Source organism: Naumovozyma dairenensis, chromosome 6 (genome assembly GCF_000227115.2).
Source record: "Naumovozyma dairenensis CBS 421 chromosome 6, complete genome".
Taxonomy (NCBI): domain Eukaryota; kingdom Fungi; phylum Ascomycota; class Saccharomycetes; order Saccharomycetales; family Saccharomycetaceae; genus Naumovozyma; species Naumovozyma dairenensis.
Window position 1 is genome coordinate 910,976 of NC_016484.1, and position 20,931 is coordinate 931,906.

Genomic DNA, 20,931 nt, shown 5'->3' on the forward strand with positions numbered 1-20,931 from the left:
CAGAAAACACAACGGAATAGCAGAGGAGTAGCATATAAACTTGTTTCCTCACACCGAAACACCAATATAGGACATTATATCGTTCAATGTTTTTGCTTAAATAAATGAGGGATTTGCGTTTTCCCCGTAAATGATTTAGTAATAAATAAATATAGTCTTTTTAATAAAAACTTCTATATATACATTAAAAATGTTCTAGTAGAAATGTGTATAACATCTCGAGCTTTCATGGATTTCCATGGTACTTTTCAATTCATTCAATTCCGCTTTAATCATTTGGGCCAATTGCGGCGTTAATTGATTACATGTAGATAATTCTGGGTTTCTATCATATTCATCAACTCCATATGTTTCATATAATATTATCTTAGGTTCAAATCGGATGTATGCATCTCTAGTCGTAATTTTAGATTCTATGATATCTGTATTCTGTGTTTCATCATTCGTAATATTAACATTGGTAGTGACAACCGGGTCCAATGGACTCGAATTCAAATTCGATGAGTTATGAAGACCTCTAAAAGACATGGAAATTGGTCTAGTCATTGGTAATTCAGGGGAATAAGCATTCAACGTTGGTGGGGCAATTATGCCACCATTATATCGATTAAAATCTTCATATTCAAATTCATCCTCGTGTGCTTGCTCGAACCTTACTTCTGGTGGATTTGGTATTTCATTTGATACATGTATATCATGCGGAATGTTAACTTCGTTCCCGGCCCCCACTTCTATTCGTCCTTCCTCTTCTCTTTTTTCCTTTTCAAAAGTATCAAAATGTATACCTAATCCAGAATCGGTCAAAATTTCTTTTTCTTTATTGTTTTCAGGAATTGAGAAATCATCATCAGTAAAAGATTCAATATTCCGTACATTACTGTTATTATTATTGTTGTTTACCACGGCTGGATTGAATGTTCGGTACTGTGGTATTGATGGAGTTAAATCAAGATTTAAATCAATTTCATCACCAAAGTTAATAATGTTAGCAAATTCCATTATATCTGACATTAATTCCTGATCTTCATTAGCAATCGATGTATTGTTGCTTAAATTATCATCATCTTCATTTCCTGGTTGTACATTATCTACAACATCGATTGGTTCTTTTAAAGTGTGTCGCATGCCTTTATCGTCAGGTTTATCTAAAGTTAGTTCATTCAAACGTTCTTCAATGGAACCTAATGAAAATTCATTCTGCATCGAACTATTAAACTCATGGCGATGTTCAGTTTCCATTTCGGTCAAAGTATTTTCATTATTATTATCATCAGTCGTAGTAGTAGTAGTATTTATATTATCCGATGAGTCGAAAAGATCACTGAATCTACCATTTCTTAAGATACTACTTGCCGGAGATTTGGTTAAATCAGGTGTGGATAATACCACTGATGCAGCTTCAGTGATAAACATACCTTCATTTTGAGCCTTTATGGATAATGTATCAGCAAGTGATCTTCCATTTGATGTTATTGAGCTTCTTTTGGTAGATCTTTTCCTCTCTATAGTAACGATAGAATCAACTTCGTGTTCATCCAATGATTTCGGGAAGAGAACCTCACCTGAATCATATTTCGATGGAGAGGAGATAATAATATTTTGTTGAGTCTCTCCTATATCATCATTATTTTTCGATATTAAGGATTGTTCATCGTGTGAATCTTTGACTTCTGCACTTTTATAATCATCAATTTCGAATTGTTTATTCGATAATGCAAGATCTAAAGATAATGGTGTAGGATTTCTCATTTTTATGTTCTCGTCTTTCTTAGATGCCAAAGAAGAGTTCTGAATACTATCAACGTTGGCGGAATCTGCACCTAGAGCAGATTTGGTATTTGATGTACCCATAGTATGTCGTCTAGTCTTCGGTAGAATTGGTGTAGGATCATGCTGGAGCTCGGTAAGTTGAGTTGTCGGCTCTTGTTTCGTTTTCCTGAATGAATTAAAGATACCGTTACTACTTTGTGATCGTTTTGTTAATTTCTCAGGGATTGAACTTGAAGATGCGATTCTTGATGATGAGTTTGATGATAATTCTGTATTGGTTGATATTTCTTTTGAATTCTTTTTCTTCAAGAAAGAGAATATACTTTTCCTTTTCTTTGTCGTTTCAACGGTACGTTTTGTATGTATTGGGGTTGCTTTTACTTGTCTCTCTGGGGTTGGATTTTTAGTAACTAAATTCTTAGAGTCATTGGACACATTTGATTTTATTCTTTGACTTTGCAGGAAAGGGAAATTTGAAGTAGATGATAAAGTTTGATCAGTAACTGAAATGGACTTTGTTTCATGATGAAATTCATCTTCCATGGAAGTATTTTCCACAGGAACTTGTTTGTTATGTAGAATATCGATTGAAGCATATTCATGTTCACTTTTATCAGTAATTATACTTTCAGATGCCTCTTGTATCGTTTCCTGTATTTGATTTGTTGAAAATGTATTTGAAGGTTTCCGTTTTTCTTTGGGTGTAGTTAGATAGTCAGGTTGTTCGATTTGGAGTGAACTGTTAGTAGGTACTGCAAATGACATATTGTTAGAGTCGTCTATATCTATTAAATTGGGTGATGCATTCTGTTGCGTCATGAAAATCGAACCATGTACAGAGGGATTCAAATTGGTTTCTCTTGCCTCTTGCTCTTCTTCTTCTTCTTCTTCAATTATAGATGGTTGGATATTTTGATTACGTCTCATTTTTTGATCTGCATTCTTCGATTTTTCATTTAGGATGTTAGCCAATGCCGTTAGGGATGGTGAAGTGGTCATATTTACAGTATCAGTTTCACCAACTTTCTTCGTTGTCATTGGGAAATACGAACGATCCTCTGTTCTCATCTTTGGTGGATCTGGTGCATTTAAAGAGTCGGATATACTTTGATCTGACATTTCTTTGAAAATTAACGAGTTTCGAAGCGTTCTCGCATGGTCTAATGTGTTTATAGTATTGGATGAATAAAATGTAGAATGGAGCAAATCAGATGGATTGAAATCTGGATTCGTTTCTGGCATGATACAATGATAGCTGATGTCTCTTGCCGATCAAAGTTAAAAAATATATCAAAGTAATATACGCAACAGTTTCTTAAGAATCAACCAAAAATATGGTTCTGTTTCGTTGGAATATTGCAGCAGAATGCAGAGACACTTATCGAATTTTGTCTGCTGGTCTTGTCTCAAATAAGTTAGGTATTCTTCTTGTTTTACAAAAGTACAATATGTTATACATTATATTATATTCTTCGAGAAACGAAAAACAGCCGCTACGTATTGAGACGCGTCAACTTCTTTTACGCGTCCGTTCCTAAAAGTCACACAATAATATACTGATTCTAGTTAAAGAAACTAGACCAGACTAAACGGCCAATACCAAGTTAGTTGTATTAGTGCAACTCTTTAATGGTTCACCGATATACACCTTGGAACAGTTGTCTATATATGCCCTCTTTTTTTTGAAAATGGCGAGAAGGCTGTGTAGCTTGGTTTTAAGGATATAAATAATTGAACGAATGAATAAATGATGAATAAATAAATACGGGTATGTCGTTGTTTGTACTACTACATAATGATACAATCCTTTTTAACTTGACGTTCTACTTTGGAAATAGGATTAACACTTCCTGTCTTAAGTCTTGTTAGTCGGTTGGATGATGATGTGCTCTTATCATCGCTTAAGTCACTAAAACCGATAGCAACGTTGGTTTTGACAGTTTGTAACTTAGTTATATTCACTTTGTCAGATGGTACAGGACGAACATTACCAGGTGAGGCCTGTTGTCGTTTACTTTTAATGCTTTTCCGCGTACTCGAAGATGAAGATAAACCTTCGTCAATAAAACCTGGTACAGGGAATTCTACTGCGTCTAAGGCATCAGTTTGAGGTTTTATTTTCAAAACTGAATCTCGTCCACACATCAAAAGAGAGTTTGCCAAATATGAATAAACTCGAGACCATATTTCTTCCAGTTCCCAAGTGAATAATACACCAAATCGATCTTGGAAAGTCTTTAAGAATGCTACACCCATTTCTTCAAAACTAGGTGCTTGAATACCTAGAATCCTCGCATGTCTTTTGCCTATACCATATAAAACTTTATCCACTTTACTCAAATCTTCCGAGTTTTTAATAAGAGTGTTCACAACTTTTGCAAACGAAGATGTTTGATGTCTTATCGTTGGGAATATCTCCTCCATATGTGGATTAGCCAATACCAAGTTTTCGTAAAATTGTGTACAAAACATAGCTTTAGAAACGTACTGATCAGATGCTGGTATATATTTGAAACTCTCGATATTCTTATTCTTAGGTTGTAGACCACGATATTCTGATAATCTTGGATTTAGTGCAGTGGATGCGTGCAACCCAATCCTTTTATAGCTATTTAATCTTTGATAAAATTGAGATAGTTGTGAATTCGTCGGTTCGTCAGCTAAAATTAAAGTCCATGATTCTCTAAGAATTTGTATTTCTCGTAATTTCAACTTCAAGACATGATTAGTTTTGAATCTTTCCACTGTACTTGATCTACTAACATCATCGACAGAAGATGAAGAATTCGTCAGGTTTGGAGAGTTCGTACCGCTTACAATACTCTCTTTTGAGGGATTCCCCATCTCAGTTTTCAGAGGGCTCCCATAGCCTTTCTTCTCAAGTTCTTTATTGATTATCTGCGAATTCGGCGTATGATCTGCTACTATCCCAAAGTCGGGGTGTAATTTGTTTGGTTCTGTATTTAAAGCAGACACTTGGTTGGATATTATGGGATACGTAGGGTTAGTCGTTGGTTGTGATACAAGAAATATCTCTCGAGAATCATTTGTATATCGTCTTGACAAAGTTTTTGATGTGTCCATGATTCTTTTTCGTCTATAAGACCTTTGTTGGTTTAACTTGATTTATTTCGGTGAATACACTTAAGAGCTCGTTAATAATTTTGATTTTTTGGAATAGAACAAACACTTTAATAACAGCTAATAATAAATACTTAAAAGTTAATTCATTATCACGATTTATGTAAGGAGATTATTTAACATTCCATCGAAGGAATTATGGATAGAAATGCCAAGACTGAATTCTTTCCCAGTTCAAAATTTTTCAAGGTTTACGTGTAAATCTTAAAAGGCGCACACGAACACATTAATGCGGTACGCCACACGGCGAAGAAAAGAGTGTGTGGTTTGAAAAGAAGGGTCTACGTAGATCTCTAGATCTCTTCGTAGAAATGGCATCAATTAGCAAAAAAAATATACTACATATATATTGAAAGTCTTCTGTAAAGCTTTTTTATAGCTGATGTATATACGAGTGTCTAATTGTATTTTGTTGATTGCGTACATCTATGCGCTATATTCTTAGCTCGTAAAGCATCCCAGAGCATGTGCAATTTCTGGTATACATACTGGGCCATCTCTTTGTAGTGATGATTGTAGAGGTAATGGTCTTATCATTAGAAACAACATATCCAGCTCTAGTCACACAACCACATCTAGCACACCTCTTTATCTTTTCTTCAGATACCTCTTGCTTAGTAAATCGATCATAGGAAATTCCATCATATACCATCGGACTAAATCTACCAGGATTTAACGGTAGTATTGGATTATCATCTGGATCAATAACTAACCCCTTTTCTAACGGTTGCAATAATTTGCAATATTCAGGTCGAAACAATTCTGTGCTTGATATCCTTAACCCACTTGTATCGCAGAAATAAACTCTTGCCGCATCTACATGTGAAATTAAAACATTGTTAGAATAAGCCAAAAGAAACTCCCCAATTTTGGAAAATTCTGGCAGAACTTCAGCCCGCACCAATAATGAACATTCCCTTAACATTTGAGTAGATTGACTTTGTGGATTTAGCTTCTGTTGTTGTTCATTATAAGCTGAAAATTTATTATTAACATCGACTAAAAATGTTTCGAATTTTTCAAAATTCACTGGCGAATCACTTAGCACAGTCCTCAAATAATATGAGGATTCATTCAAGACTGGATAGGTATTTTCAGGAAATTTAGTGATTATTTGAACTATTTTCTTTATCTCAACTAGGATTAATAATATTAACATCCTGGACACTTTGGAACCAAAGACACCAATAACTAAAGTGTTCTCCTTATTGGGCGGATTATTTATCAATATCAACAATTCTTGTATCATATAAGTAATAAATTTTACAAACCATTTAGCAATTGGGATCAAAGAATAGATCAAATCTTGTTTGGAAAACACCGTTTGGAACGTCTTACCACTTGCAAGTTGTTGAGCAGCATTTGTTGTATTTATTTGTTCAATGGCAAAATGTAGATTTCTTGAAACGCCATTAAATGCGAAATGTGCACTTTTCAAATTTAAAAGGAGTCTTGCCATTTCATCCAAATTACTTCCATCGAAACATGTGCCTAATTCCAATTGAAATAATGTGATTCTTTGAAATTGTCTACCTGTCAGAAACTTATCCATGATTTCCTTTGGTGGATCTAATGAGACATTTAAAAATGTATAAATTCGTGCTACAATCAACATTACGAAATTTTTTGCTCGGTTTTCATCTAATTTTGCAATTTGCATTAAATGTGTTTTACATGTAATGGTCAAATCTTCAGCGGATAGTTGTCTATATGTACCAATTACATACGCAAAGGCAAAGGCAGTCGCGTTCAAATCATCCTTTGAAGTATCAGTCACATCATGTTTCATGAGAGGGAAATATTGAGGAGTAGATTTATTAGCTATCTTAGCGATTATACCTGTTAATGACGGTGACACACGAACCCATTCGATTGCACTTAAATTAGGAAGTTTGGGAAATTGGAAATTAACGCTTAGCATTGACGTAACTAAATTATTATAATTCCCTGAGAGAGGTTGGTTTAATAACCTTTCCGTTTCTACTTTCCAATCACCTTGGTTATATACGATCGTTGTGCCATCTTCAAAATAAAATGTGATAAATCCATTTATCAATTCGGTTGTGACTTGTTTAACACGTTTCTCTAAGGGGAGATCAACTTGATGGATAAAATTATATCTATTCGATCTAAGATATTGACCACCTCCAGAATTATTTTCAGATTTTAAGATAGATACAAAATCCAAGGGTAATTGTGTTCTTACCAGTTTATATCGTTTAACAAGCGTTTTCCGAGAACCCATTATATCATAAACTAACAATATTTCTGGAGATGGATCATTTTCAGTAGGTGTCTTAGACATGATATGGATGTTTGATAATTTAAGAGGATTACCTTCATTATCAACTGGGTCGATTGTTGTTTCTAAAATCTGTTGGATTTTCACCGTGGGGTCATTTAAAGCTGTTGGTTTGGTTGCATTGACATTCCAATTCACATGTAGTTCATAGAATATTAATTTATTAGTTAATTTGGAATAAGTAGATATTAACATGCATTGATCTTCGACAATTGGAGTTATCTTGGCGAAAGTTAACCAATCTAATTCTTTCGTCCTTTGGTTTACGGAAGTATGTAATTGCAGAGTAATCTTTTTATGGTCTTTTGAATTCGAGAATTGGTACCAAAAGTTTATTTGACCATTTTTACGAATACCAAGACATGCATATTTCATAAATGCAGGATGGAAAACACCATAAGGTGGAATTTGTTGAAGTTTATTTTTGTAAGTATTTGACGTTGTATCTAATGCGCAAAATTTAGCCGCCATAGTTATCTTGGTTGCACTTAGCCATTCGAAATCCATGATAGTAGTATTATATTCCTTTTTAGTATGTTTCCTTTCAAATTTTTCAGTTATTAGTGGTATAGACGTAGATGGTTTCAAAGACATGACATGGTTATAAATCTTGTAGACATTATCTTGGAACAACATGGTTAATCTTTCGAAAGTGTTCGCACCATTTGGTTGCTGCCCTGCGATCATCATTGTTAAATTTCCAAGTTCATCACATACAGCTAACATGTCCCCTGGTAAACTTAACCAATTATTCCAATACACACCTGTAATGCTGTAGAAGAATTGTGGATTACCCTTGGAATGTACACTAGTGCCAGCAGATGGAGGTATACTCGAAACTGTTGTTGTATTGGCAGTGGTTACTGTCCTAGTCGGTGTTGGATGGAGTCCAATCGTTGAACTTGTCATTGAATTTGAATGCTCAGATGCAGAAGGTGCGGTATTTAGCGTATATGAATGACTAAATTGTGGTTCATGCAATTGAGGATGAAGAATATATTTTGTGGGTGGATGAAACCTCCAATTGATACCATTGATGGTTTCCAGGAAAGTTATTCGTAAATTTGCGTCTGGAGAATGGGGATCAGCGTATGCGATTACGCCATTCTTGGACCATGATACTGGATGCTGCCCTATTAATGACATTTATGGTAATACTTGAATCCCTTCTCAGAATAGATAGTCGTTCGATCCACAGATTATTTTACTCAAAATGCTGTTTAACTTGTAAGGTATATCGACAGCTCAAGAAAGTTAAGTTCATTCATCTATGTATCTTTTCAAAAATAGCTAACACAATGTCTTAAATTTTCCATCAGCACTTTTTTCATTTTCGTCAGCTCCGGGGACGTTTCCTCTGCTTTTTCCCTCGAAACCTTCCACTGAAAAATTAAAAGTTGAAGACATAATATATTAATGTAGAATTGTATAAAGCTGAATATTGAGAAAGGAATATAGACTAGATATATGTATGAATATATATTTGTTTATTTTATTTATCACATTGGGCATAAGGCATTTGTTTCAGCTATCCAATTGATTGCAAGGGTGTTTTTTTGCTTCGGGATGGTTTCCACTCAATACTAAATATCCAAACTCTCTGAAACATCTCTTTCAAGTTCGAACGTTTCATCATTCTCATCCTGGTCCTGACGCTGTTGGGCATTCAATAGTGTTGGATAAGTATCAAGGAACCCTATCTGTTCTCTCTGAACCAAATGCAAGTATGTATTCAAACACAACTGCATCCAGAAGAAGACTAAAAATGCACCAGACATTACGACCATGATGTAAGAACTATGATCTGCTCCCAAGCGAAGAACCAATATCATTTGTTCCTCAGTGGCACCCATGAATAATAATCCTGCTGATACCAAACAGAAGGGTGACAAATACTGGAAGGAGAGTATCTGGTCTAGATATTTCTTGTCACGCAATATAATACATATTTCAACAATTCTTAACATTCCTCCTATCATCAACACCGTTCCGAAAAATGAATGAACATTTGTACTGACTTCCAAATGTTGATGATGTTGTGACATTGCCCAGCCAGTGATCACTATCAATAAACTGGGTACAAATGTTCTCTTACCATTCCTTGATAAGAAAATTCCCAATATACCACCAGCCCACCATATGATACCCATGGCAGTATGTTGATAATCGTGTGTAAACCAATCTTCTCTACCCCATCGATGTTCCGTGAAAGTGTTCACTATTCCCCAGATACACATCACCCAACTATCAATATGATCTTGTGAATATGATGTTTCTTGAGATTTTGTTATCCGAGGTATGACTAACGCAAAAGAATAAACAAATCCATACCAAACGAATGCAGTTCCCATGATACCATGAGCCAAGCATTGGCCCGTATGATTATCTCTACAGAAACCAAACATGGCCACAGGAGCCATACAAACTTTCAACCAACCAAGTAAAACGCTAGCGAAGGACATCCCACGATGAACGTACGTCAACTTGGTCTCCCCTGTGTTGGAGACGAATTTCTCTAATTTCTTATTCTTGATTAAGAACGATGTTCCAGAGGTCAACGCACCAATGAAGATGCTTAGCCAAATCAATATACATAATATAATGCCCATAACGCGGGATGTGATGTTCTCAATCCCACTATTGTCAGCGAAAGATAAGAAACAAACTTCAATGATTGAATAGATTCCAGCAATTATTTGGAAGAATAACGAACTTTTCAACCTTCCAGCGAACGTTAGAACTGTGTAGATGGATGGTAATAGAAATGAAAGAGCAACGGTGAATAGCCAATGAGTGGTTCGAGAACCTGCGTAGATGATGTCAGGTCTTGTATATGTTACGTTTGGATCACCTCCCATGTGCATCATCATCCTGTCTTGTCTTCTTGTTTTTGCTAGAAAGTCTGTGTATTGTATTCTCGTCAAATATTTTAATCTTGTAACCCAATTGAGGTTGTTCTTCTATCTATAAATAAGCAGAGCCACTGTCTTGGACCTTCTGTTTGTACCTGTCTGTATTTTAACTTACTTCATTTTGTTTCCCCCATCGTCTCTTTACCCTATTTACATAACCATAACGCCATGCCACTTTCGCGCTATTATTATAATTATTATTATTATTATTATTATTATTATTTTACTACTTCTGTGTCGGTTTTTATTTAACACTATTGATGGACAATGGTCCCAATCAGCAGGAAGACCTGAAAATATAATTGATAAAGCATACCCTATATAGAACACATATTACTAAATAAATACAGTCGTTTATGTTGTTATTTTACATTTTATAAAGTCTCGGTAGATAACAACTTATATAGAGAGTCTATGTCTGTACTTTTTTTTTCTCGTTTCTTGAATGTCATTGATATTGTTATTTCGGACTTACATTAGTTGCATCATTAGCTGATGGCGTGTCCTTCTGTATGAGAGTGTCATTAGCTGTTGGTGAATCTGGTTCCATCACTGTATCCGTAGACGCTGAAGCGTCCTTGAATGGATTCTCTTGTAGTATCCCGTCTATTCTGGCTGAGTCAGTATTAGCAAGGTCCGAAGATAAGTGATCTTCATCAGAGAGATCGAAATCAAAATCATCAACATGAGTAGAGGCATCTGCCAAACCAGGGTTAGAAGCTAGGCTGCCATCAAACGTAGAATCATAATCTGAATCTGAATCAATGATATCAAATTCGTATGCTTCGGCTCTTGATCTTCTTATTCTTCTTCTCGATTTGACGAAAAACATTGAATATATCAGTAGGAAAATGGCACCAAGGACGAATAATGTAATAAAATAATGCATGGCTTGTTCAGGAGATGGTAGTTTGTTTGGTACATTAGGATCTGTATCGCTAGACATACCTTCTGAATCTTCAGGACTTGTATTTGTGGATGTTGGACTTATAGTGATTGATGGAACTGCAGTAGATGTTATGCTTGTAGAATCTGTGGCTGATAAAATAGGACTACTAACAGTTTCAGAAACACCCTTATTATTTTCTTCTTCCTCTTTATCATTGCCAAAAATAAATCTTTCCGCCTTAGAACTATCTATGGACTCACCAAATAATTTGATCCTCCACGTCTTAAATTTGACTTCATTTCCTTCTTGCGTGGTTCTAACTTTCAATTTCCATTCACCAACTCCAGATTCACCCCAATGAGCAACAGACATAAACGTCCAATCTTGGAAACCTTCAGATGATACATCCCTTTTCCTTATGACACCTAAATTGGAAACCATCCCGTCTGGGGATACTAAATCAATGGTGGTAGCACCTCTAACAACTGTATCGATATGTACAGTGACAGTAACATGTTCAATTCTTTTCAAGTTTGCGTCTTCTAAATCTTGTTTATCAATCTTAATACTGGATTGCAGAGTATCTGCCACCACATTGGTAGATTTGGAAACATTATGTGTCTTGGAATAGAACCAAGATTGTGCATTAACATTTTCCCAATCACGGGCCAAATTCGCCATCTCATAGGCATCTATCTTCCCATAACCATATTTATGCGAGTATGGTTTACCCAGGGCACCTTTATTCCAATTGCCATCATTTACATTAACTTGTTTAGATGATAAAATGGAAATATATTGTAAATCTCTCCATGTCAAATTTGGATTCACTTGTAAAACTAAACTGAATATACCTGCTGCTAATGGTGCGGCAGCAGATGTCCCACCATGATGATCACTACATTTATTACCAATATCTGTGGAATGAATATATTCGCCTGATCCGGAAGAATACGTAACTGCCATAACAGCAGAACAACTTTCTGAATATGGTGGATGTAACCCCTTATGATCAAGAGCACCAATTGTAATTGAATAAATAGAATTTGTATAACCATCATAATTACAATTATCACCAAATGCACCACCATTACCACTTGCAAATACATAAATGGCACCCTTCTTATCTCTCCCGTCAGAAGTCCCCCTAATCATTGCCTTCTTAACCAAATCTGTAGGTCCTTGTAAATGAGTCCCATCATCCTTGGGACCCCAAGAACAAGAATAAATATCATTAACATCCAATGCATGAACCAATGAAGCTGCCTCATCTTCTGCAGTCAACTCACCAGACAAGATTCTAATTCCGGCAACTTTTGCATTATAAGCGACACCAATTCCACAAAATCCATTATCCTTCGTAGCAGCAATCTCACCAGCACACCTTGTCCCATGGTAATCATCAGCCAATCTTGGTTTGGGTAATTGTGTATTATCGTTGAAATCCCATGAACCTTCAGCTGAAAAGTTATCTTTCAAATCAGGGTTTTCATAATCAAGACCATCATCCACTATTGCGACGACTATACCCTCCCCTGTTATATTTTCATACCATAACTTTTTAACGTTGACGTCGTTACCGGGAAATTCAGGGTTGATTAGATGCCATTGTTTAGGGAATGATGGATCGTTGATACGCAATTTATCTTGAACATCTTTGATAGGGATCAGACTGGAGTCTAGTGGTGGTACTGGAGCTCTCTTAAAAAGATGGTTTTGAAGAGATGGTAAATCTTGAAATGATAGGATTGATTCATCATCTGCTTCCTCGTTGGCAAGGGAACGTTTGTTCAGGTTATTCTTGTTGGTGATGGATAATAATGGTCGGGAGAAAACGTAATGGTTCGGGATTCCTCTTGCGGGATGTTCGTATTGCCAATTGGGGTAGTCCTGGAGTATTTCCTGCGGTGTTAGTTCCGTTTCTATGGCGAAGTATTGTTTTGTATTGTGATCTTTCGAAGGGATTGGTGATGACGAGTCGGATGCCATTGTGAGTGTTGTTAAAAACAGTAAGCTTGTTAGTAACGTACAAAGTAGTAGACAGCTATTAGATATCGGTGTCAGTAGTTTCATTCTTGAGTATTTGACAGTATTTTCTTTTGGTAGTTTTTCAGTTGATCGGTACTTCTGGTAACCTCTTTTACCTTAAAGGTATTCTATTCTATCTGAAAAATTCAGATAAGCAGTTTAAACGGAACCAGAATCGTTTCCAGCTGCGTAAGGACAGAATTCTTATATGTACAGGGATATTACGGCTTGAAAACTCGTAATTAGTATACCCTCAGGTAATTCTCTTGTGAAGCTCTAACGAAAACTGGATTGTCTTTCACTCAACTTTTTTTGTAAATTGTGTTCTTTACGTAGTTCACTTCTAAAAATTGTTCTCGCGTTGTTTTAGTTGTGGCACGTTGCAGTAATAAATATCCTTTCACATGTCGCTGGTTCAATGAGGTTCGATGTGATAGAAGTTGGAACAATTGTAATGTAATGGTTCTTTCTTGTATTATATTAATATATATGGCTTAACGAATGTTGGTAGTCTAAGAACAGTTTTTTTTTTTCAAATATATATCTATTTACTAATCATTTTAGAAAGACGTATGTACAACAGAAGATAGGAACGATTTGCCTTGGTCCCTCTTATTTTGCTAAAGCACCCATTGGATCCCAGATTGGTAAAACAATTGGTTCTTCTTTGTCAGACAAGAATTTTTCCTGTAATTCACTTGGTAAGTCTTCCATATCGACAACGATTTGGTAACAATATTCTTCGAAATAATCTTGAGTCATTAAATACAACCCGTCTTTACCGGAGTCTTTACCCCAAGAGTTTTCAACACAATAACGAGTTGGTAATTCTTTACCTTCTTCCACATGACAAGCAGTGATTAACATTGCATGGGTCATCATACTTTGATGATATTTAATTCTTGATGCCTTTGTTTGATGCAAATTGTATCCAATAGCATTATAATTCCATAATTGGACATCCATGACACCGCGAGATTTATCCATAAATTTAGGAGTATCAGACCCAAAGAAGACAGCTTTATCATTTTGTAATCTCTTTACCACCAATTTTGATAAAGTGTCATTATCCACATTCAAGTAAATAACATCGTCACCCCCAATAACGTTCCCTAAACGATCAATCTTAATCAATTTCCCATATTCGTGTCTTGGATCATTGATTAAAGATACGGGTAATTTCTTATTATCAGATAAGTCCAAATGAGCGTACTTAATAGCAAATTCCAAAGGAGTACATTCAATACGACCAATTTTCTTATCCTTATCGATATATTCCCAAACAAACTTTTCATTTGGTTTAATTGGTGGTACTTCCATAAACATAGTCATCAATTTATAAATTTCTTTCTGCATGGAAGTTCTCAATTCTTTAATTTTATCCATATCATTAATATTAACTCTTAAAGTTTCCGCAAATTCTCTCAATTTGGAAGTCAAAATGGAATTCAATTTTCTAGAAGCAGTAGTAGAGTAAGCTAAATCGTTATAGATAGACTTTGGTACCAACCCGTACTTCTTGACGATGTTTAAAAACATAGAATATTGGCCGCCATCATTTGTTGGAGCTTCCAATAAGTATTGGATTAATCTTGAATCATCATCCGTTTCAGTCTTAGCAGTGTCAATGATTTGGTCAATGAAATAGTTTGCCTTTTCCAATTTGTCGTAGAAGAATAGGTATGCTTGAGATAATTCGAAATCTTTCAAGTTTAAATCTTTGACGATTTGAATTCTTAGTTGGTTGGTCGCAGCAAATAACCAACATCTACCGGAGGCCTTTTGGTTGGTTACTGGTGTAATGTTTTCAATGTCTGAGATTCTGGTGTTGTAGATTCTTTGGTCTTGGGATAATAGACGAGATTTGTTTAATAGGATGTCATCTGCGTTGTAGTTTTTTAAGACGGTGGAGGATAATTGGTAGGTTAAGTCGGTCTGGAATTCAGATTCCCAGCTTTCTAGTTGTTCGATTTCTAAAGACATGTTTTCTAATCAAGATATATGCTGTTATTTACTATTTGTTTGTTAGAGACTACAAGAGTTCAAGTATGTCTTTTTCAGTGGAAGCAAAACTTGTTTGAAAGATACGACCCTTTTATGTTGTGTTATATTATATTACATATATAATCAACTGGTCCACGTACGAATGTTTCTTTTTCCTTTCTGCACGGAAACAGTAAAATGTGTCAAAGTTCTTGGTGTTTGTTTCCGACGCGAATTTTCGCAGAACAAATTGCATAACCATGTCCATATCCAGTTGAAGATGAAGGTGAGATGGATATGTAAATGGCCCCCGTATGTGTATATTTGTTTCAAGGTGGTTCAAGGTTGTTTCAAGGTGGTTCAAGGTTGTTTCAAGGTTGTGTGGTAGAAACGAATTAAACGAGCACTCTATTTGTGTGAATGAATATATGTAGTTTGGATCAACGCTCTTCAAGCGAACCATAATGTCGAGTATATAAATCGACACAGTAATAAAAAAGAGAATTTGAAAGAATCTCATCTAAAACCTAAATAAGTAAGGACAGATCGCGTATAGTGGACCAACATATACACTATTAAGTAATCAATATCACACTGATAACTCCCGGGTAGAAGAACAGAGAGCCCCGGTGGCTCTAATGCTACATCATCACACATCTTTCTCCAAAAAACGACGCAAAATCCAAGCGGAATATTCCCTTGTTTGTTTGCTTTTTCCGTTCGTTTTATGTCAAATGTCTAGAATGTATCCGTGTCACCAACAACGGATCGTTTTGGCACCCACCACACATAAAAAAGTGAAAAAATATATAGTCTCATCGCATCGCAAGAACTGAAACTGAAATTTTAACCATAATTACTAATGAGTCTACGTAATGAATCATCTTACTAATGCAACAATTATTTTTTTCCTCCCTTTATATATAGATATATTTATACGCTAAGGATACATTTATACATAACATCTTCACTTCATCTTTTTCTTATTATTGATCTGTGAGAGGTGCAAGACAAACTTATATCACAGTAAATCAAGAAGAATAATTTTGTTCCAACATGAGTACGTTACTATCAGAAGAAGATTTAAACGATTTCATTAGTCCGGCATTAGCATGTACCAAACCCACAGTGATCAACAAGGAACCCGTTAATGTGAACGATAAGGGAGAATATGAAGTCAGCAAGGAACCTACCGAATTAGAAAAAGTATCAATCACATTATCTGATTGTCTTGCTTGTTCTGGTTGTATCACTTCAAGTGAAGAAATTATGTTGAGTAGGCAAAGTTATTCTGTCTTCTTGAATGATTGGAAGAAATTAAATGATCTACCCGCGGACAAAGAAGATAATGAAACGGTGAATAACAAGAAGAAGATACTTTGTGTTAGTATTGCACCACAATGTAGGATCTCGTTGGCAGATAATTATGACATGAGCATAGAGGAGTTTGATCTTTGCTTTATGAATTTCATTAAGAATTATTTCCAGGGGAAATATGTTGTTGGGACCCAAATGGGTAGGAATTTGACTATAAGTCGAACTAATGATAAATTAATTGCATTAAAGAAAGAGGGGAAATTAGATGAAAGGCCAATGTTGTCCGCCATATGTCCTGGGTTTGTCATTTATACTGAAAAGACTAAACCTAATTTGGTTCCATTATTGTTGAATGTTAAATCACCACAACAAATAACAGGGTCTTTGCTGATGGATAGCCTTGCTGAGGACGAACAAATGTATCACTTGACTTTGATGCCCTGTTTTGATAAGAAATTAGAAGCTTCAAGACCTGATGGTGAAAATGAAGTTCATTGTGTCATTACACCAAAGGAATTCGTTTCCATGTTAGAAGAATTAGAAGTTGATTTCAATTCATATAGAATTCAAGATGAAAATTTATTCTATGAGATGTCGCCTGAAGGTTGGGATCCTCGAATTCATTGGTCTTCTAATTCAGGTAGTAGTTCAGGTGGGTATGCGTATCAATATATTCTTGAAATGCAAAATTTAAACCCTGGTACAAAAATTTTGGAAATTCCAGGGAAGAATAGTAATGTGGTCGAATATAGATTAATAGATCCAAATGATATTAATCGTGGTACCATTGCGTCGTCAGCAGAATTATCAGGGTTTAGAAATATTCAAAATATGGTACGGAACCTCGATCGTAAATCCATTAAAAATAATGGAGCCAAAAGGAAAATTCAAGTATTAAGGAAAAGAAACACATCTACTCAAATGCAGAAATTAAGTTTGTCAAATAACAGTAATGCTATTAATAAACCTTTAGTTGCCGATCCATACAAAACAGATTATATCGAAGTGAATGCATCACCTGGTGGATGTATTAATGGTGGAGGGTTAATAAATAACGAACAAAGTACAGTAAGAAAGAGAGCGTTAGCTCAAGAATTGAGCGATAAATATTCAAAATCATTTAATTTAGTCGACCCAATAAAGATGGGTAGAATGCTGGATGAAACATCGAAAAGCGGGTCTAGGCCATACGAATATGAATTCCACGCTGTGGAACAAGATCAAGAAAAGGATTTGGTTACTGTGGGAAACACATGGTAAACTTTAGACGTAGGTATATATTCATTCATATTTTATGCATTTAATCTGTTTATAGAGGTACAAAGGTGCTTAATTGAGAAACAGTTTTGTCATTTGTATATGTAAAGTATTATCTATTTTGCAGTGCGTACAATAATATACGAAAAGTTTCTTTAACGTAGGGAAGGGCTGGGCGGCTAACTTTAAGAAGGGGATAGAGAAGAATTTTCAAAGACGGAACTCTCTTCTTACTTGTATACCACAACGAAGAAATAATTACGATGATTGCTAATAAGAGATTATCGTTTGCCCAAATTTTGGGGACTACAATGTCTTGAAAGGTAATCGGAGGCTCCTTGATAATCTGCAATATACTAGTAAAAAGTGAATAGCATATGACTTGGCAGTACTAGGGTGAAAATTTGAAAAATAAAAATATCCAAGCATAAGGCAATCATTACAAAAAGGAAGTACTTTTTACAAACCATTTGGGCAGTGCTTTGACTATATCTTTATTTTCTTAACGAACTGAATCGACAAGTTTTATCCATATGATCACTTCAAGAACGAGCAGTAGTTACTGATGAAAATAGTGGGCATCGCATTCAAAATCAAATACTTGAGGTGTTAATTTGGGCTCTATTTTACGGTCTCTTTGAACCATACATTCTCCCAATACTTGTTACTAACTTCACAACACTGAAGATTATCGACCGTGGAACAGTTTACATAAATACGCCATCCGACACGCAAACGCCGCTTTTGTGAAGAAGTTCCCTTTTTTTGTTGTTCGTCCACCTCATACTTAACGTATATTCAATCATACGTTACGTAAGAATTTTCTGCTCTGGTTTCGGGCGGGAAAGGGTTGAATATCGATCACCACCACAGCAACGATAGGGTAACATCAGAATCAACCCTGTTACGAAATTACCATTCTCCCTAGGTTTTAGGGCCTCTATGGGGCTTACCCTCGGTTTGTGGGCGGAACAGTTACACCTGCAAGCAGACGTATTTAGTATTTCCGTCTTATATGGTGTTTCCATTATTTCTCCCTAATGGTAACCCTAACCCTAACCCTTACCCTGTATGCAATGAGGGTAGGTCTGGAACGAGGATAACACCGCCGTCGGGCTCGGCAGGGGAATTCCGTCTAATTACCGGTGGGCACCCAGAGAGAGGGACAGACAGAAACAGAACGAGCGGTCTTTTAATTGCCGAACTAGGAACCTCCAAAGTGTGGAAATTCCGGGAAGGGGAACTCAACCCAACTGAACTCAACTGTACTCAACTGATAAGTCTAGCTACTGAAATATTTATAAAAAGTGACAAATTTCAATACGTATATTATGGTCAATCTTCACGGGGGAAACGCCCTTTTTTTCTATTCCTCAATTTGGATAAATGCCTATCAGCCTTATTATTTAAATCATTAGGGTCCTAAAAAGCAATTAGTACACGACTGAATATTCTAGTAATTTTTCAAGATCTCCATCGCAACTTGTCTTATATTTATAATCACCAACAAAAATGCCATCAGAACAAGTCCCAACCCCAATTAAGTTCGAAAGAAATACGGTCATCGTAGTCTTCGGTGCTTCTGGTGATTTAGCCAAAAAGAAAACATTCCCAGCTTTATTCGGTCTTTACAGGGAAGGTTATTTAGATCCATCTACCAAAATCATTGGTTATGCACGTTCCAAATTGACGATTGCAGAACTTACCGAACGTATTCAACCACATTTAAAGAAAACTAATGAGCAATCAGATTTGAAGATTAAAGAATTCTTCAAAATGGTTACTTATGTTTCCGGTAATTATGACACTGATGACGGGTACATCACTTTAAGAGCTCATATTGAAGAACTAGAAGAAAAATGTAACGTGGAAATCCCACATCGTCTATTCTATTTCGCTTTACCTCCAAGTGTCTTCTTAAGCGTTGCAAAACAAATTAAAAAATTAGTCTATGCTGAAAATGGTTTTACTAGAGTAATCGTGGAAAAACCATTCGGTCATGATTTAGAATCTGCAAGAGCATTACAAAACGATTTAGCTCCATTATTTAAAGAAAAGGAAATATTTAGAATTGATCATTATTTGGGTAAAGAATTAGTCAAGAATTTAACCGTCTTAAGATTCGGTAATCAATTCTTAAATGCTTCTTGGAATAAGGAAAATTTACAAAGTGTTCAAATCTCATTTAAAGAACCATTCGGTACTGAAGGTCGTGGTGGGTATTTCGATTCCATTGGGATCATTAGAGACGTCATGCAAAATCATTTATTACAAATATTGACTTTAGTCACTATGGAAAGACCACAATCTTTTAACCCGGAATCTATTCGTAATGAAAAAGTTAAAGTCCTACAAGCTATGAAACCTATTGATGTCAATGATATCTTGATTGGTCAATATGGTAAATCCATCGATGGTACTAAACCAGCATATTTGGATGATGAAACTGTGAAAAAGGGATCCAAATGTATCACTTTTGCAGCAATGACTTTCCATATCGATAATGAACGTTGGAGAGGTGTTCCAATCATGATGAGAGCTGGGAAGGCCTTAAATGAAGGGAAGGTAGAAATTAGATTACAATATAAGAGTTCATATGGTGTCTTTAGTGATATTCCAAATAATGAATTGGTCATTAGAGTTCAACCCGATGCTGCCGTTTACATGAAATTTAATGCCAAGACACCAGGTTTATCAAATAAATCACAGGTCACCGATTTAGATCTAACTTATTCAAGTAGATATAAAGATTTCTGGATCCCAGAAGCTTATGAAGTTTTAATTAGAGACGCATTATTAGAAGACCATTCCAATTTTGTAAGAAATGATGAATTGGACGTTAGTTGGGAATTGTTTACACCATTATTGAATTATTTGGAAGGTCCTGATGCTCCACAACCAGAAGTTTATCCCTATGGTACAAGAGGTCCAAAGGGTTTGAAAGAGTATATGAAAAATCACGGTTATGCCTTACATGAAAAAAATAATTGTTATACATGGCCTGTTACCACACCAAAAAATATTGATTGAATAAATTATGAATAGGTTTCCCATTCGTATACTAATGGACTAATAGCAATTTTCTGCGAAATATAGTATTGCTGTCTACATACCCACGATTATTTCTATAATTAAAACAGAACGTTGTTAGATTATATATATGTATATAGACGCATCCTATTTAATTAGATTCAATGAAATTTATGAATAATTTATTATTTAAAGGCTGATGATATTTCTTATCTGGCATGATTATTTATTTTTAGCTAATGTTACTATCGTAAACAGTTAATGTTATATGCTGTATGCCCTGTACTGATACCGTATATAAA

General features: G+C 35.4%; 8 protein-coding genes across 8 annotated transcripts; 2 read left to right on the forward strand and 6 right to left on the reverse strand.

The window, feature by feature from the left end:
• Window positions 1–195: 195 nt before the first annotated feature.
• On the reverse strand, window positions 196–3,012 carry BNI4 (Bni4p; the record flags this gene model as incomplete). The annotated part of the gene is made up of 1 exon (XM_003670898.1): window positions 196–3,012. One exon carries the CDS (start codon window positions 3,010–3,012, stop codon window positions 196–198), a length of 2,817 nt encoding a protein of 938 aa, XP_003670946.1.
• A 546-nt stretch (window positions 3,013–3,558) lies between these two features.
• NDAI0F03860 (uncharacterized protein) lies at window positions 3,559–4,854 on the reverse strand (the record flags this gene model as incomplete). Its single annotated transcript, XM_003670899.1, has 1 exon — window positions 3,559–4,854. The coding sequence occupies one exon, from the start codon at window positions 4,852–4,854 to the stop codon at window positions 3,559–3,561; it is 1,296 nt and encodes a 431-aa protein (XP_003670947.1).
• Window positions 4,855–5,344: 490 nt separating this feature from the next.
• On the reverse strand, window positions 5,345–8,359 carry SIN4 (Sin4p; the record flags this gene model as incomplete). The annotated part of the gene is made up of 1 exon (XM_003670900.1): window positions 5,345–8,359. One exon carries the CDS (start codon window positions 8,357–8,359, stop codon window positions 5,345–5,347), a length of 3,015 nt encoding a protein of 1,004 aa, XP_003670948.1.
• Window positions 8,360–8,796: 437 nt separating this feature from the next.
• YTP1 (Ytp1p) lies at window positions 8,797–10,083 on the reverse strand (the record flags this gene model as incomplete). Its single annotated transcript, XM_003670901.1, has 1 exon — window positions 8,797–10,083. The coding sequence occupies one exon, from the start codon at window positions 10,081–10,083 to the stop codon at window positions 8,797–8,799; it is 1,287 nt and encodes a 428-aa protein (XP_003670949.1).
• Window positions 10,084–10,585: 502 nt separating this feature from the next.
• On the reverse strand, window positions 10,586–13,087 carry KEX2 (kexin KEX2; the record flags this gene model as incomplete). The annotated part of the gene is made up of 1 exon (XM_003670902.1): window positions 10,586–13,087. One exon carries the CDS (start codon window positions 13,085–13,087, stop codon window positions 10,586–10,588), a length of 2,502 nt encoding a protein of 833 aa, XP_003670950.1.
• A 567-nt stretch (window positions 13,088–13,654) lies between these two features.
• Window positions 13,655–15,025, reverse strand: LAP3 (bleomycin hydrolase; the record flags this gene model as incomplete). The annotated part of the gene is made up of 1 exon (XM_003670903.1): window positions 13,655–15,025. The coding sequence occupies one exon, from the start codon at window positions 15,023–15,025 to the stop codon at window positions 13,655–13,657; it is 1,371 nt and encodes a 456-aa protein (XP_003670951.1).
• A 1,056-nt stretch (window positions 15,026–16,081) lies between these two features.
• NAR1 (iron-sulfur cluster assembly protein NAR1) lies at window positions 16,082–17,602 on the forward strand (the record flags this gene model as incomplete). The annotated part of the gene is made up of 1 exon (XM_003670904.1): window positions 16,082–17,602. One exon carries the CDS (start codon window positions 16,082–16,084, stop codon window positions 17,600–17,602), a length of 1,521 nt encoding a protein of 506 aa, XP_003670952.1.
• A 1,509-nt stretch (window positions 17,603–19,111) lies between these two features.
• On the forward strand, window positions 19,112–20,629 carry ZWF1 (glucose-6-phosphate dehydrogenase; the record flags this gene model as incomplete). Its single annotated transcript, XM_003670905.1, has 1 exon — window positions 19,112–20,629. The coding sequence occupies one exon, from the start codon at window positions 19,112–19,114 to the stop codon at window positions 20,627–20,629; it is 1,518 nt and encodes a 505-aa protein (XP_003670953.1).
• Window positions 20,630–20,931: the final 302 nt, after the last annotated feature.